The 15,277-nt window shown below is 43.2% G+C and overlaps 1 protein-coding gene across 3 annotated transcripts; it reads right to left on the bottom strand.

Moving 5' to 3' along the window:
• Window positions 1-331: 331 nt before the first annotated feature.
• On the bottom strand, window positions 332-14,774 carry VCAM1 (vascular cell adhesion molecule 1). 3 transcript variants are annotated; one of them, XM_077332877.1, is made up of 8 exons: window positions 14,649-14,759; window positions 9,189-9,282; window positions 7,256-7,534; window positions 5,579-5,893; window positions 4,217-4,489; window positions 3,347-3,613; window positions 2,546-2,743; window positions 332-1,757 (listed from the first exon to the last, which is right to left on the bottom strand). In XM_077332877.1, exons 2-8 carry the CDS (start codon window positions 9,238-9,240, stop codon window positions 1,597-1,599), a joined length of 1,545 nt encoding a protein of 514 aa, XP_077188992.1. In that variant the 5' UTR covers window positions 9,241-9,282; window positions 14,649-14,759; the 3' UTR covers window positions 332-1,596. The 3 variants fall into 3 exon arrangements, with proteins under 3 accessions (XP_077188992.1, XP_077188993.1, XP_077188991.1); XM_077332878.1 differs by lacking the exon at window positions 9,189-9,282 and having other exon boundaries at window positions 14,649-14,774; XM_077332876.1 differs by lacking the exon at window positions 14,649-14,759 and having other exon boundaries at window positions 9,189-9,627.
• Window positions 14,775-15,277: the final 503 nt, after the last annotated feature.

Raw genomic sequence — 15,277 nt, 5'->3', positions numbered from 1 at the left:
TTTTGAGAGTTCCTCTTCCCACCTCTACTGGTTCCCAATGGATTGCTCTAATTTTGCCAACTGCCCAAGGAGCTTTCAAGCAATTCATTAGCCACGTCTAAGGCACATCCTGCTGATACTATCATCACAGCCACTGGTACAAGTGGCTGATGGGAACAGAGCTACGGCTTTTGTTTTCTTCCAATGGAGGAGAATATACAAAGTGTTCTAGGGGTGGTGGGTGCCAAGTGAAAACTAGTCAAGCTCTGTTACAAATTCTAGATAGCTTTCTAAATTCTGCACAGAGTCTTTAAAAAAGGAGAATCTTTTTTTATTTAAAAAAACATCATCAAGATACAGTATTTTGGCTCCTCCATTGTCCAGGAGGAATATGGATTAACAGACAAGAAATGAAATGTAAAAAAAAACCATACAAAAACATACCAGTACACCCTTATCATACAAGACAACATTATATTTCAATGTATTTAAATATTATTGTACATGAAGTAAAAGTACCAAAAACATGAACAGATAGTGTAATCACACTTTTCCTCACAAAAACAGATCACCCACTCTCCTGGTAATAAAATGGTAGTTTCACATTTAGAATATGCAAATCACCTTTTGTAAAATAATAGACAGTGTATCTCAGGGTAAATGCTAAAATTAATTAGCCACAGTGCATTCTATTGCTTCCTATCTAAAGAGATAATCTTTTGTTAAACTCTCCAACTCCATAATATTGGTTCCACAGTATAAGCTACGGATACTGTGTAGCGGTATTTGTTTATTTAGAAGTAAGTCCCACTTTCAGAAGGATTCCAGCTTCAATTTTAGAAGGTCGTTTAGAATTAAACAGCAGAAAATACCTCCACTGAATTTTTATTTTATACCAGTTTGAATTATTGTAGCTTCCCCTAAAGAATCTTGGGAACGGTAGCTTAGTGAGGGGGCTGAAAATTCTCAGAGAACTGTAGTTCACAGTGGTGCAGCTTCTCAGAAGCACTATTGCAAATGAAAGGAAGAATGGATATATAAAGGAAAATGTAAGTAAGGGTGGTAAGGATGCATGTTAAAGACCTATGGATCTCAGTGGAAGAACTGAGTTTATAATGAATTTAGACTGCAGCCAACAGGACTTTATGGTGTTCACCTAGGATTATGCCCATCCTCAAATGTTATAATGTAAAACATCCTGTTTTTTTCCTGAACTGTGCCAACTACTTTTTCAGCTTTTGTAGAAGACAATTTCTATATACAGTAGTCACAGGCATACTGCAAGTTCTGAAATTTACTTTCAGTTCTGCGTGCTTGGTGGTAAATAAATGCTGGAAATTATACACTATAGAGAAGAAAAGTGAGTTCTTTGCAGGCAGCTTCTTTGCAAAAGGATTGCCCTGCTGTTTGTTGCCTGTATTCTCACCCACCAACCGCCCCCACATTCCGTTTCTTTCATTACAAAAACCAACTTCCTTGTTAAAGTGCATGGTTTTGCCAGGCAGGAGAAGTCGATGTGTTGCACTCTGAGTGACACTGAGGACCACGGAAGGCTCAGAGAAACACATGCATTGTCCATTTGACCACCTCCTAGAAAATCCGTAGTCACGTTGATCTTTATACTTCTGGTTTCAGTGAGCTTACAAGGCTGTAGGATCCATTGAGCTTTGCCTTCCTGGAAATGTAAACCAATATTGCTGCCATGGGGCCTGCCACTGTCGCTACAGAAGAAACCCCAACAATCATGGGAGTCACATAATCCGGATCTTCTGCTTTGACTGTAAGAATAGAAGGGAAAAGGGATGAATTAAATGAATAAAAGTAAAGCCTCCATATACAGGACCACCCTGAGATAGAATGCCACTTCAGGAAACTGCCCTCCTGCTTGCCCTCACGTGCCCTGTTCCCTGGGGTGGGATGGGCAACTGCAAGCCTGCAGAGGAGGGTATCCACTCAAGGGTAGGGTTGCTAATTCTGGAGTGGGAAATTTCTGGAGACAATGGAAATACGATCCCTATGGTACATCACAGAACCACCCTCTAAAACTGTCATTTCCTCCAGGCAAACTGATCTATGAATTCTGGAAGACTGGTTATAATTTCAGAAGTCCAAGTCCCACCATAATCATGGGGTGTGGTGCCAGATGGCATTTAACCCCTTGCCCCATAGTGCCCCACCTCTCCTTCCACTTAAATGTTAGTGGTATCATATGTGGCAATCCTCCATCAAACAAGGCACACGCTGAAAAGTTTGCTTTCTTCCACTTTCCTGTAGTTTTTATCATTTTCTGGTTTGTGGCCTCAATAAAACTAGCACAGAAAGAGGGGAGCACCTGCCCCAGGTACAAGCTGAACTGCGAGTTCCTGGATAAAGGAGTCCCAGAATACACTTTAAAGAGACATTCTGTGGTCACCTAGCTAAAGGTCAGTAGGTCTGGGCCTGCGATCTTCTTGGAACACATCCATAGAATGGAACCATAGAAGAGAGGTAGAAGATAAACAGGAAAAGTGTGATCTACAGACAGAATCTATCCAGAATGCATCGTTCCATGTGAAAAATGACATACCTATGATAATTTCTATCTCTTCTGTACCATTTGTGATAGCATCAAAGACATTCACTGCATATGTGGAACTTCTGTCCTTCGGTGCTAGAGAAAGTGTGTTTTGTGGAGTACTGGAGGATGCACTTGTACTATCAAAATCTTCTGCCTCAGTAATGTTTTCTGGTTGGTGGGTTAATGTTGCAGCAGTTGAGGGAAAAGCTAAGAAGAACAACAAGGTTAATGCTGTTAATAATATAATTCAATGATAAAAATCTGATCATCAAAAAAGAAGGGAATGCTGTGGTGTAATGCAGTGTTCCTCAATCCCTGGGCCATGGACCGGTACCGGGCCATGAAGCCCTCGGGACTGTGCCACAGCGGGTGGGGGGAGGAACAACAAATGTGTCCATCGAGGGAACTGAACTCTGTCTTCGGACTCAATCCCCAGCTTCTCTGTATCCGGCACAAAATCAGCATAGATCCCACATAGGCAGACTGACGGCAGGCTCCCCCCTGCAACCAAGAGCCCTGAAAATGCAGGGCTTTTTATTACCTACAGAGCTTGACACACAGGCAGTTCATAGGGCGTGTAAACTCTATGCCCGTTTTATACTGAATATGCAGATGGAGCTGAGCAGATGCAGTCCTTTTCCATTCCCATGCCTGTGTTCAGTGCACGCAAACACTCACATAGACATAACACTGACCTACTCTGAAGGTTTGTTGTGAGGAGCTATGCAGACTGTGCCCATGAAGGGCTTTTAACACGGAGAAACGATGCAGCAGCACTTGGCATAATAATATCCAACTGGAACAACTTACTTTCCACACTTAGTGTTGCTGCCACAGTCCTCCTCCCGAATTTGTTTTCTACTTCACATTCATAGGTTCCAGCATCATCAGGGGTCACACTTGGGATGTGAACAATTCCGTCCTGGCTTTCAAGGATCTCGTCTTTACTGGCCAGTTTTCTTCTTATGACTATCTGGGCAGCAGGGCTGCTTTCCGCAGAGCACTGCAGTGTAACCTTTTCTCCTTCGTTCACTGTCGCAGAAGGCAGTATTGAAAAGCCGGGCAACCTGGGGGCACCTGCAAGAGAATAAGCATCCATATATAAACCTTGCTTTGCTGTACTTTTCTATAGATCTGTATGTGTCTGGCCAGCAGCTCCATGAATTGCTGAGTAAGGCAAGCACAAGCCTGCACCTGCAGGATCACAGTGCACATTTAAAATGCTCTTTCCCTCTCCAGTCCCAAGCAATTAGTCTCCAATAGATAGCCATAGTGCCCTTTTAAACTAAGATAAAATGGGTGGAAAATCTGCATGCAAAGGAGCCCAGTGATTGTTCTGCAGGACACACAGAACTATGCAAAAAAAAAAAAAAAAAGGCAGGAAATATAGTTCAAAGTCTGCAAGGTATCCGAAAACTTGACTCACACATCTTGACAATTTCCTCACCACATATTCCACTTCCTCAGTTTACTGCCTCTTGGTGAATTTAAATATGAAGGCAGAATTCTGGAAGTTTTACAAGACTGACTGATGGTGGTCAGAAAGAGATACAAAGACAGAGACAGAAAAGGATAGCGCTCTGTAACTGAACCTGTTGCCTATCCATCCATTGTGGAAACGAGTGCATTTCACTTTAGCCTAACCTTGGAAGACCACGTGCCCCCTATCCTGCTTTATACCTTGTATAGAAATGGTCACTGTTCTGTTCTCTATTTTGTTCGTGACTTCATTTGTGACTTCACAGACATAGACTCCAGAGTCCTCAAACTGAACATTTGGAATGAACAAAGTATGGTTTTGGACATTAATTTGCAGAGTTTCATTAGCCAGCTGCTTCTTCCATACAATCCTTGCTGGAGGATTACTTTCAGTCATGCACTGAAGCATCAGTGTGTCACCTTCCAATTGGGTAGTTCCTGGAGAAGCAGTGATGTGAGTTTTCTGTGGACCATCTTGAAAAAGAGAGAGTCATTGTGTTAAACTAGTCATTGTGTTAAACATCATCCAAAATATGGAGTCCGTCAGTTAGTAAATATACAGAGTTTATTGTCATTTATAAATTGCTTCTTTATTAAAAATACTTGAAGCAATGAATAAATGCCAGGCACTTCAGTAAGAATAATCCCCAAAACAAAAACCAGTGCAGTATAAAGATATCCCACATCATCAGGTCTAGACCATATTTTATTTCCTCAAATTTATATACCACTTGGCCACACAAATATTTTCAAAGCAGTTCACTTTTCTTTTTAAAGAAGAAGGTAAAATGGTCAATACTGTAAAAACAGCTTGGAATAGATCCCCAAATAAAGCTAGGTCCAGATATAGTGAATGAGTTTCCACTGTTGTTTCCACTTTGTCCAAATGGCCTCAGAACATATCACATTATTATTCCCTGTGCTTCTGTATTGGCCACAGATAGTTGGTGGGTATCGCTTAAACCAATACTAAGTCTTGGTTGGGTTCATACATATGAACGTTACAGGTAAAATCAATTATATTGTTTCACATTTGGCATGCACTTTTCGTTTCCATGGATCCAAATTGAGAGGAACGGTTCTAAGAAAGATGAGATCACTATAGAGTGATACCTGCATTACAACACCTTTGAGAATTATTTGAAAAGTCTGTCCTCCTCCCCTTGCAGCTCCTGAGATTTTTCTTGTTTCCCGCCCATTTTAGGAATCTTAGAAACTAGCATTTGTTTTAAAATTAAAGTCTCACTCAGTATGGATTTCTATGTTTGCATCATACGATCATAAAACAACAATTATACGACCAGCCTTGCTTATATGAAACAGACTGCTTATAATCCAGCATTAAGCTATGTAAACATTTTTAGGCTTAGCGATCTCCCACTGAAATTAATGGGCTGAAATGGGCTTGGATAGGTTTTCAGGGTGTATGCTACTCTTTAGATTTGTGCAGTACTCCCGGGCCTACAAAAGCACCCAAAACACACACAGTGATGTATCCTAAGCTTTCAGGCACCAATATAACATATAATGTGGACCCCAAGCTCATTGCTTTAATACACTTACAATTCACATTAAATATGTGCCCCGTTTGCCTTTGTTTGGATGCCATCTTCTCAATTGACAGATTGGCCATGCAGGTGATCTTTTGTCCAATATCTCTCTCAGTGGGAGTAAAGGTAGTTGTCAAACTTATTGACTTTAAAGGCTCATTGGTAGAATCTTCAACTGGGTCTCCCGCTGGCATGAAATCCTCTCCTTTCTTCAGGGACATGACCACTCCATAAGAAGGGTATACATTCAGAATTCTACAGGTGATGCTAGCTGGTTTCCCAATAACAAGTGGGCTACTTGACTCAATAATGGGATCACTGGGAAAAGCTAAAAAAAGTGCAAAGAAAAATTATTAGAGAGATTCCAGCAATATCTGAATTAAGATAGGCAATATGGTCTACACTCAGGATTCAAAGTTGTTCAAATCTCCATTGTTCTCCTTATGGGATATTTTGGATTCAGGCTGCCCATAACCAAAATGGCACTAGGATGCTTCCATACAAGTGTTTATCTCAGACAGAAGATGTCCGAACTCTACAGAGAGTTCAAAGACCTTCATACATCTTTCATTACATATGAATCCCCCTGAATTTTTATAAAACACCATGAGAAAATGATCCTGAAGTCTCAAAGTATATGTTCCAGTTTGTAACATGTCATTTCTAGATTCCCTGTTAAGACAGTCAAATGCCAATTGTGAGGCAACTCAGCTCAAAAACATGTTAGGCTCTGATTCATCAGGGGACCATCAGTCATCCCCTAACAAGGTACACCCATCCCCTCCCAGGCCCGTAATTATGGTCCCAAGGCAACCCCTGGGCTGCTGACTGATGCTTTAAAGCCCTGCTCACTGCACCCCGTACCCCCCTGCAGTTGAATTGCTTGGGTGGCCTGGCCAGAGAACCAGTCTGGGCCAGCATCTTATTTTCAGGATAGGAAAGTTTCAAGTTTTAAAAAAAGACGAGTGAGAGCTGGTGCCCTCCGAACCTGGTAGTGCTCAATCCCACTCAATAGAATGGTCTAGCTATGGCCCTCTTTCATGCTCAGGAGGAATTTTTCAAATATTACTTTTATGTTTAAAGTGTAAGTGATCCTGAAACAAGTCTTCCTTTAGTGCTACTGCTGGGAATATGACAGATTGTTTTTTTAAAGGAAGTAAGGGATAATTGGAGTGAATAAGCTTTTGAACATAAAAATATCAGTGAACTCTGTATGTATATCACTGTGTCTGTACATATTGTTTTGTGGGGGAGTAATTACTTGAGGGGGATCTCTCTCTCTCATCTATCTACCTGTATACTGTAGATCAGTTTTAACCATCCTGATAGCCTGGATTAGCATGATCCTAGCAGAGTTGAGAAGCTACACAGAGACAGCCCTGATAAGTATTTGGATGAGAGACCACCAAGAAAGTCCAGGATTGCTACACAGAGACAGGCAACTGCAAACAAGCTCTGAGCAGCACTTGCCTTGAGGGCCCCTTGGGACTGCCATAAATCAGCTGCAGTTTGATCCCCCCCCCCTTAAAAAAACCAACAGAAAAAGTGAGACATAACCTTTACTGGATTATTTACATTTAAAATTCTGGATTTTAAAAAAAACTTAGCATTTTATCTACTACATCCAAAAGTGATGGTTTAGGATAGTTGTAAATGAGAACTGCACAAAACAAAACCACCAGTAACTTACAGAAAATGCGAATGCTGACTGTCCTTTGTTTATTATAGTCCCCACAAGAGGCACTGCAGAGATAATCATACTCATTTGCAAAGCTAACAGGATCCATAGTCAAGACTGAGCGGCTCCCCTGATTGCTCACGGTCCCTCCTAACGGGTAGTCCAGCTGGGTTCTCCAAGAGAAAGTGGGGGATTCACAGCCAGTTGCACTGCAATTGAGTACCAGCTTGCTGCCTATCTCTGCAGCAATCTCGCCACCTGGCACGATCTCCTTCACTTCAAATGCTTTGGCTGAAACGTTAGGAAGAAGAAGAAACAGTCAGATGGATCAGCATCTCTGGGTTACACCTGCCCATTTGCTGCTGCTCCTCGACAAACAGGGGTCCAAATGGTTGAAGAGCCAATCAGCAAACTTGCTCCAGCCATCTGGACAAGTATTTGCAAAAGTCAACACCATTAAGCTCTCTGAGATATGTTGGGATGGTTGGAAGAAATTCAAGTCATCCTTCCTTTCTTTGGTTGCATGATAGCAAACTGCATACAGACAAAAAACATTTAAAATGTATTTCAACATTCATTGTTAGTGCAATCCTATGTAGAATTAGTTGTGACTCTGGCAATAAAGGGGGTGGGGGTGGCGGATGGGTTAAGCCTCACCCCTGCCTGGGGGGACACTGCCTGTATTCTTCAGGGGGGCAAATAGCACCCCATGGGGCCATTTCAAATTGGACAGCTCTATTCTCCCTTTGTCCCATGGCGCTGACCCAAATCAGACTTGAGTTTCCAAAAAGGTATTTTGTTTGCTTTGTGTTGTGTTTTAATAAAATAATCATTCAGTGTCACATATGGTTGCTGGAACTCACTGAAATCAAAGGGCTCCCCTCCGAATCAGCCTCACCAAGCTGTTGGAGCTCCCAATCATGGGAATTCTGGGTCCATCTATTTTGGCCCAGGCTTAGAAGTGCATCTCATAGAGACCAGTTAGATTCCTTTCCAAGGAAACATTGCTGGGACTGGAGCATAACACTGTCCAAAGTACAGTTAACATTTTAGTTAAACCTGAACATTGGATTAATCGTCATTTAAATTTATTCACACCTTACAGAGTACACAGGTTGGGTGTAGGGCCACCAGCATACAGCTGAGGATTGCGAATTCTCTTCAGTTTTTGCACATGCTTTGTCAAAGTTGGATCAGGTCCATGTCCCATGCAGAAAAGAACATGCAGCCTTCCCACGCACACTTTTTTTCCTGACAAGTGGGCAGCCGCATTGGTCGGAAGCAGCAGAACAAATTTAGAGTGCAATGGGCACCTTTAAGACCAACACATTTTTATTCGAGGTATGAGCTTTCATGTGCACCCGCACTTCCTCAGATACAATATAATAGAATACAATACAATGTATCTGAAGAAGTGTGCATGCGCATGAAAGCCCATACCTTAAATAAAACTTTGTTGGTCTTAAAGGGGCCATTGGACTAAAAAAAATGGATGACACCTGCCATTCTAGTAAGCATCTTTTATCTGTCTTTTTAAATATTTATACCCTGCACTTCCCCAGAGGCTCAGAGTAATAAGTTCCAGCTCTTCAAAATATTAATAAATAATGTTTTTAAAACATTCATTAAGTTATTGTCAGTGAGACAATACTTTCAAGCAAGCATGGATCTTTTTCAAAATGTTTCTATTCTATTCTTTCTAGTATAAATTAATAATCTAGTATAAATACTTTGAGCTGTAAAACAGTCATTATACATGTGCCATACAATCAAGACCATCTTGTAATAATTTTTAAAAATATTCTCATCATTAATAATGACCCTTTTCTAAAATGAACAAACTTCCCTCTCAAATACAGCTATGGCAGTACATCTTCAAAGTGCAGTCTAATTTCTTGACCCCCCACTTTCCTCAAATATAAAGCAACAAAGCAAAATGACTCACAGTTCATGAAGAAGAATAAAAGAGCAATCACTTTGGAAATTCCCCTGGCCATTGGTCCACGTTGGTTGTTCTTGCTTTTAAACTGAAATTGGTTCTGCAAAGGAAGCAGCTTCAATTTCTAACGGCTAACAGATGCTGTTCTTTCAAAAGATAACCAAGGATTTGAAAAGGTTTGCTCTGACGCCAGTTTAGGAAAGCAAAGCAGCACACCAGGACCCCCATCTCTTGCTTTTATAGAGATTCTGGACTGGGGGAGGGGGCAAGGTTGGAATTTCCATGATGGGAAATCCCATAAAACAGAAGAAAAGTGAAAGCCTTCCTTAGGAAAAGTCAGTCAGTCAATTTGGCGCCCTCTGCGATTTCCTCTTCTTGCCTCTTGAGGAACTGTCCAAAGATAATATGAGCGAAAGTTTGGGCTATACCGGGAAGCTCAGAGAGGGGGAGAGAGAGTCAATAACGTGTTGAGGCAGCAAAAGAAAGTCCTCACAGTTTTTGTAACTGGTGGTAAAGCATCATTTTCAGCCTCAGAAAGGAAACGATAAAAGAAATTAGTTCAAAAGAATCTATCGACAGCCTCAGAGTACTTCTGAGGCCTCGGGGGGTGCCAGTTGCCCCATCCCATCTGATCTGCTTGGCAAGTGTGTTGTATTAATTAATAAGACAATTGGGGGTAATTTTCAGGAGCAGTTTAAGGATTCTTGGGGTCCCAGCAGAGTACAATTGTGGTGGGAGCAGCCAGACTGGGGGCAGAGAGGCCCCCCTCAGTGGAAAGGGGTGTCACTCCAAATGTCCTTAAGCAGGGAAAAGGGGAAGGAGAGGGGCTATGGCCCTGATCCATTGGAGGAAGGCACTGTGTGAGGGCTCTATATGTGCTACATGTGTAAACCAGCCCTGAGCAGTTTCCCACTGGTGCCTGCTCCTTTAACAGCAGCTTCAGTAGACATCTGAAAGATATAATGGTTAGAGAGGAACTGGCATTTGGGAGATGAGGGTTGCCAACCTCTGGATTGGCCTGGAGATTTCCTAGAATTACAACAGATCCCCAAACTATAGAGATCAGTTCCCCTGGAGGAAGTAGAAGTGTGGGATCTAAGGCATTATACTCTGCTGAGGTTCCTCACCTGGCTCCATCTCCAAATCTCCAGGAATTTCCCAACCCAGAGCTGGCACCCCGATGGGAGACCCTGGTTTGAGGCTGGCAGTCTGGACTTGGGCCATTCACTCACTTTCAGCTTATGTTACTTCACATACAAATCTAAATAATATAAACATACTAAATAAACACGTACATTAGATGAATTTCAACTAATTTATGTAGAACCCCTTGCACTAACCTAATCTACATGTTATCAGGGCATGCACCTCAGTGGCAAGATCTTTTTTTTTTTTTTGCACAGGAAGCTCCACGGCTGGTTCACCACCCAAAGCTAGTGAAAGACACTCCTTGCTGCATTGCTACTTGAGTGTAGCAACATCTCCCAGATATAAACCTGCTTCTTTAGTGAGAGTGCATTCCATCCAGAACACAAGAAACCAAAATGGAATCGAGAGTCACAGAATACCTGTATGTTGGGACATAGCAACCTCTTGAACAGAGATCCTGCAGGGGGCAGCAAGTCCCAGCTAGACAGGACAATAGAGGGGGAGTACCATTCTAAGGGGGCTTCTTGTCTGTCTGCAGAATGCTATTATTGGGCTTTTCTTGTAGAACAGTCTAGAGCAGTGGTCCCCAACCTTTTTATTACCAGGGACCAGTCAACGCTTGACAATTTTACTGAGGCCGGGGGGGGGGGGGTAGTCTTTTGCCGTGGGACGTTGCCGCCGCCTGAGCCCTTGCTCTGCTTGCTTTTCCGCCGGCATCCCTGACTTCCCGCTGCACCCCGGGGGGTGCTACAGCAGCAACTGTGCAGTGCCACGAGGAGGGGGAGCCCCAGCCATGGCAGCCCCCGGAGAGCACCAAAGGTGAGTCAGTGGCAGAGTGGCTGGGCAGCCCCTGAGGCAGCAGCAGGGGAGGAGGATGAGGAGCAGCTGCAGCTCGGTACCAACTGATCTACGGACCGGTATCAGTCACCAGACCGGGGTTTGGGGCTGGTCTAGAGTCCTCTTTCAGCTACTACAGCAGCTAGCTTGATATCTTTTCTTTCCCACCCAGTTTGTTGATTCCTAAATAAAACTTTATTTATTCTTAACCAGTTCAGTGTCCTGACTGCAGCACAGGCAGTCTGCCAACACAGCACATGACTCAGACCAGCTGGTTGTGGCCCAGCTCCAAGAAGCAACAGTCAGAACAAGCAATTAATGGTTACCTTTTTTCATGCTTCCATTGGCTGGAACAAACCTGTGTCTACCAGCATACTGGTACTTTAGCCTTATTTTGGTGTCCTAAGCAGTCACTTGGATCACTTGGTCTAAGAATGAGTCCTGAAGAGATAGGTCCACTATTTCATCTTCAAACTGGGGTTTTACTTGCCAGGGCTTAAATAAGTGGTTGCTGGGCACTGGCAGAAAGGACTTGAATTTGTTTAGGCTTTCTACTAATTCTAATACATCATTTGGAGTTGTCTTAGTCCAGAATCAGAAGACATTCCCAGAGAAAACAATGGTGTTACTTCAGATATGAGGTCTACATTAAGGCTCATAGAATGGAATCAGGAAAGGAAGCGGACTGACAGGAAACAGAAACTAAATCTGAGACTTCCCCTGGTAAACAGACAACCCAAATTCCTAATTTGTGCTTATTCTATATTCTTTCCTGTTGCTTTCGCCTCCAGTATTTGACTCTAGGAGATCATCTGTTGAGCAAGGGGAGGAGTGGGAGTGGAACCTGCCTTAGTCTTTTGCATCTAGCAATTAGATCTGCAGAAAGGGAGGTTTTCATAGGCAAGATCAGCCTCTTTCAGCTTTTTTCCTGTTGAAAAACCCCTGAAACATTCTTCAGGCTTCAAGAAATCCCAGAAGTGGCACGATCATGCAGAATATGGTTGGAAAACATAGCTGTGTACATGCCCACCCAGGGACCCTCTCCTTCCTGATAAATATTTAACAAATTTTAAAAATATTTTAAAAATTAACGCCCACCCATTCAGGAAACCTTGGTTGAGAAAGCCTCGCCTAGAGACAAGTAAGTACAACCTATCAGTCTGCTAACCAAGCCACTGTTATGCAAAATTACAGATGTTTGTTGTGAAACTGGCAAGTGTACTGTTCTGCACTATCACTTCACGTGAGGGCCAAAATCTCTCTTTTCTCAAAACCATATGCTCCATCAATCTTTTCCAGGGCAGGAGTGATAAGAGTGTCTCTTTAGCATCACCAGTCTTTTCATGGATCTTGCCCCATTCTGCAGTCACCAAAATGAAACACAAAAAGAACAGAAACAAAAAGCCAGAAAGATATGGTGACCAGCAAGGTCACCGACTGACAAAACCCAACCTGGTCTGCTCTAGTGGCTTTAAAAAGCACTCAGTCTACAGACCTCAGTTGCTGAAGCCATTCACAGTTTTAAAATAAGCATTATTGTCTGTTAATATTAGAAGAGCTAGTTTCTATGCCCTGCTTTTCAGTACCTGAAGGAGTCCCTAAGCTGCTTACAAACACCTTTCCCTTCCTCTCCCCACAACAGACACCCTGTAAGGTAAGTGGGGCTGAGACCAATTCTGCATGGGAAATGTAGGCCAGGCCAGCGCTCATCCGGTCACGAGGCTAATCCCCACTTCTGGATGATGTTGATGCCGGGCCCAGGACTGGCATAACTCAGGTTCTCAGCTAGCCTGTGGCAAGGGAATGTGAATTCTTTCACATTCCCCTTTTTGGCCTGGGCTCTACCTGAGCCTATGCCAGGCCAAGGTCATCCACCAGGGAAGAGTCAGGCCATCCTGGCCTGGATCCTCCCTCTTATACCCGGGTACAGCATCCCAAAAGGGACAAAAATATGCCCCAGGTGTATTGATTTCTGAAAAGGGTATTGTAACACAATACTCCATTCTTAAAAATTAAAAACTCACTCCCAGCATCCTACAGCATGGCAGAACCTTGCTGCCCTGGCTGTCTCTTCCGGAGGTATATATCTGGGGCAGACAAGGTGTAGCGGGCCAAAGGCTCCCCATACGGAACCAGGAGGAGGCGGGGTGACCTGCCCTGGATTGGAAGCCAGGCAGAAGCCAATCAGAAGCAGAATAGGTGTTAGAGTCTTCTAGAAGAACTGCTCTGCAAGACCAGCCCTAAAAGATTTATAACTAGTCCAAGGTCACCCAGCTGGCTGTATGTGGAGGAGTGGGGAATCAAACTCAGTTCCCCAAATTAGAGTCCCTCACGCTTAACCAGTACACCATGCTGGCTGTTGTTAAAGGAACAGAGATCAGCATAAAAGATGGAGACCTTAACACCCAGATGTAGAATCATAGAATCATAGAGTTGGAAGGGGCCATACAGGCCATCTAGTCCAACCCCCTGCTCAACGCAGGATCAGCCCTAAGCATCCTAAAGCATCCAAGAAAAGTGTGTATCCAACCTTTGCTTGAAGACTGCCAGTGAGGGGGAGCTCACCACCTCCTTAGGCAGCCTATTCCACTGATGAACTACTCTGACTGTGAAAATTTTTTCCTGATATCTAACCTATATCGTTGTACTTGAAGTTTAAACCCATTACTGCGTGTCCTTTCCTCTACAGCCAACGGAAACAGCATCCTGCCCTCCTCCAATTGACAACCTTTCAAATACTTAAAGAGGGCTATCATGTCCACTCTCAACCTCCTTTTCTCCAGGCTGAACATTCCCAAGTCCCTCAACCTAACTTCTTAACTGTAACTTCTTAACCTATTAGTTTTACGGAGGAGCCCCCCCCCCACCAGATCTGACATCATATGATGGAACTGCAAGGCTAAACATATAAACAAACAAACCTGTAACAGAGGGCTCGCTGTTATAATAACTTGCTAAGGGCTAAGTGGGTGGAGAGTGGGCATGGCCAGTGCCCCAGGGGTGGGGGACTCCATTACTGTTGGGCCAATGGGAGCCAGGGGGGAGGGTTTTTTCCCCTTCCATTGGGCCATTAAGCTCTCTCGCCACCTCACAGAGCCCAACCAGAAGCTGTGAGAGAGCCGGCGAGGGGGGGGGGACTTTCTGTTGTTCCTTGGCCCACGAGACAGCTTTGCGGCCCAACAGGAAGCTGGTGGGGGGAACCTGGGGGGGTTCCCTTACCCATTGGGCTTTCCCTTACTCGTTGGACCCCTTTCAAAGCCCATTTTTAAAATGGGCTTTGATACTAGTAAATAAATAAGCAAGAAAGTGCATATCAATATTTTGCTCTTACCTGGATAGCCCAGGCTAGCCCCTTGTGGTCAAACCTCAGAAGATAAGCAGAACGAGCCCCACTTAGTACTTGAATGGGATACCACCTAGGTAGTCCAAGGCCACTACGCAGAGACAGGCAATAGCAAGCCACCTCTGTTTGTCTCTTACCTTGAGTACTCTATGTCTATGGGATAGCCACAGTCAGCTCAACTTGATGGCACTTTCCATATCCACCTCCACTCCCACCCCCCCTATGTAAGGCTACACCCCTGCTAAAGGAATTTCTCTGATTAGGAGTTCAGTCCTGTATGTAGGCATCTTGTACACAGAGTGGGAATGGAATTCAAAGTTGATCCAACCGTTTAGAATGTGATGCAAACATTTGTTTCCATGGTTTAAAGAACTGGAAACAATCGGACATAAGTTCTTGCTAGCATAGCTGCTGTTGACCTTTTATAGAATTCTTATATGTTCATAATTTCAGAGTTTGCCCATATAGAATACCAAATTTATTCTGAATGTCTTTATATGCATTTATAGTAAAAGCATAATCATGGGTATAAACATCCAGTACCACCAAGTATTTGCTAATGAAGGCAATTTTGTTTTGAAGAAAGATATTCTATCTACAGTAATGGTCTCTTATATTTCCTAGTTGCAAAACTGAATTGCTATGCAGAATACAAATACACACTAAAGGCTCATTTCCCATGCCCATATTTTACAGATAGAATAATAAAAAACGTATAGTTTTAAAGTTGTTACTATACTGTTATTGCAGTAGTGATCTTGAAGAC

The sequence above is a fragment of the Paroedura picta genome, chromosome 4, assembly GCF_049243985.1.
Source record: "Paroedura picta isolate Pp20150507F chromosome 4, Ppicta_v3.0, whole genome shotgun sequence".
NCBI classification, from domain to species: domain Eukaryota; kingdom Metazoa; phylum Chordata; class Lepidosauria; order Squamata; family Gekkonidae; genus Paroedura; species Paroedura picta.
This window is presented reverse-complemented; position numbering and strand designations above follow the sequence as displayed.

Excerpts from the sequence above, each read along its gene's own strand:
- VCAM1 (XM_077332877.1), bottom strand. The coding sequence starts at position 9,240 with ATGGCCAGGGGAATTTCCAAAGTGATTGCTCTTTTATTCTTCTTCATG. Across the intron at positions 2,744-3,346 it reads AGCAACACTAAGTGTGGAAA|CTTTTCCCTCAACTGCTGCA; the intron begins GTAAGTTGTTCC and ends TGTTCTTCTTAG. Across the intron at positions 1,758-2,545 it reads AGAGATAGAAATTATCATAG|TCAAAGCAGAAGATCCGGAT; the intron begins GTATGTCATTTT and ends CTATTCTTACAG.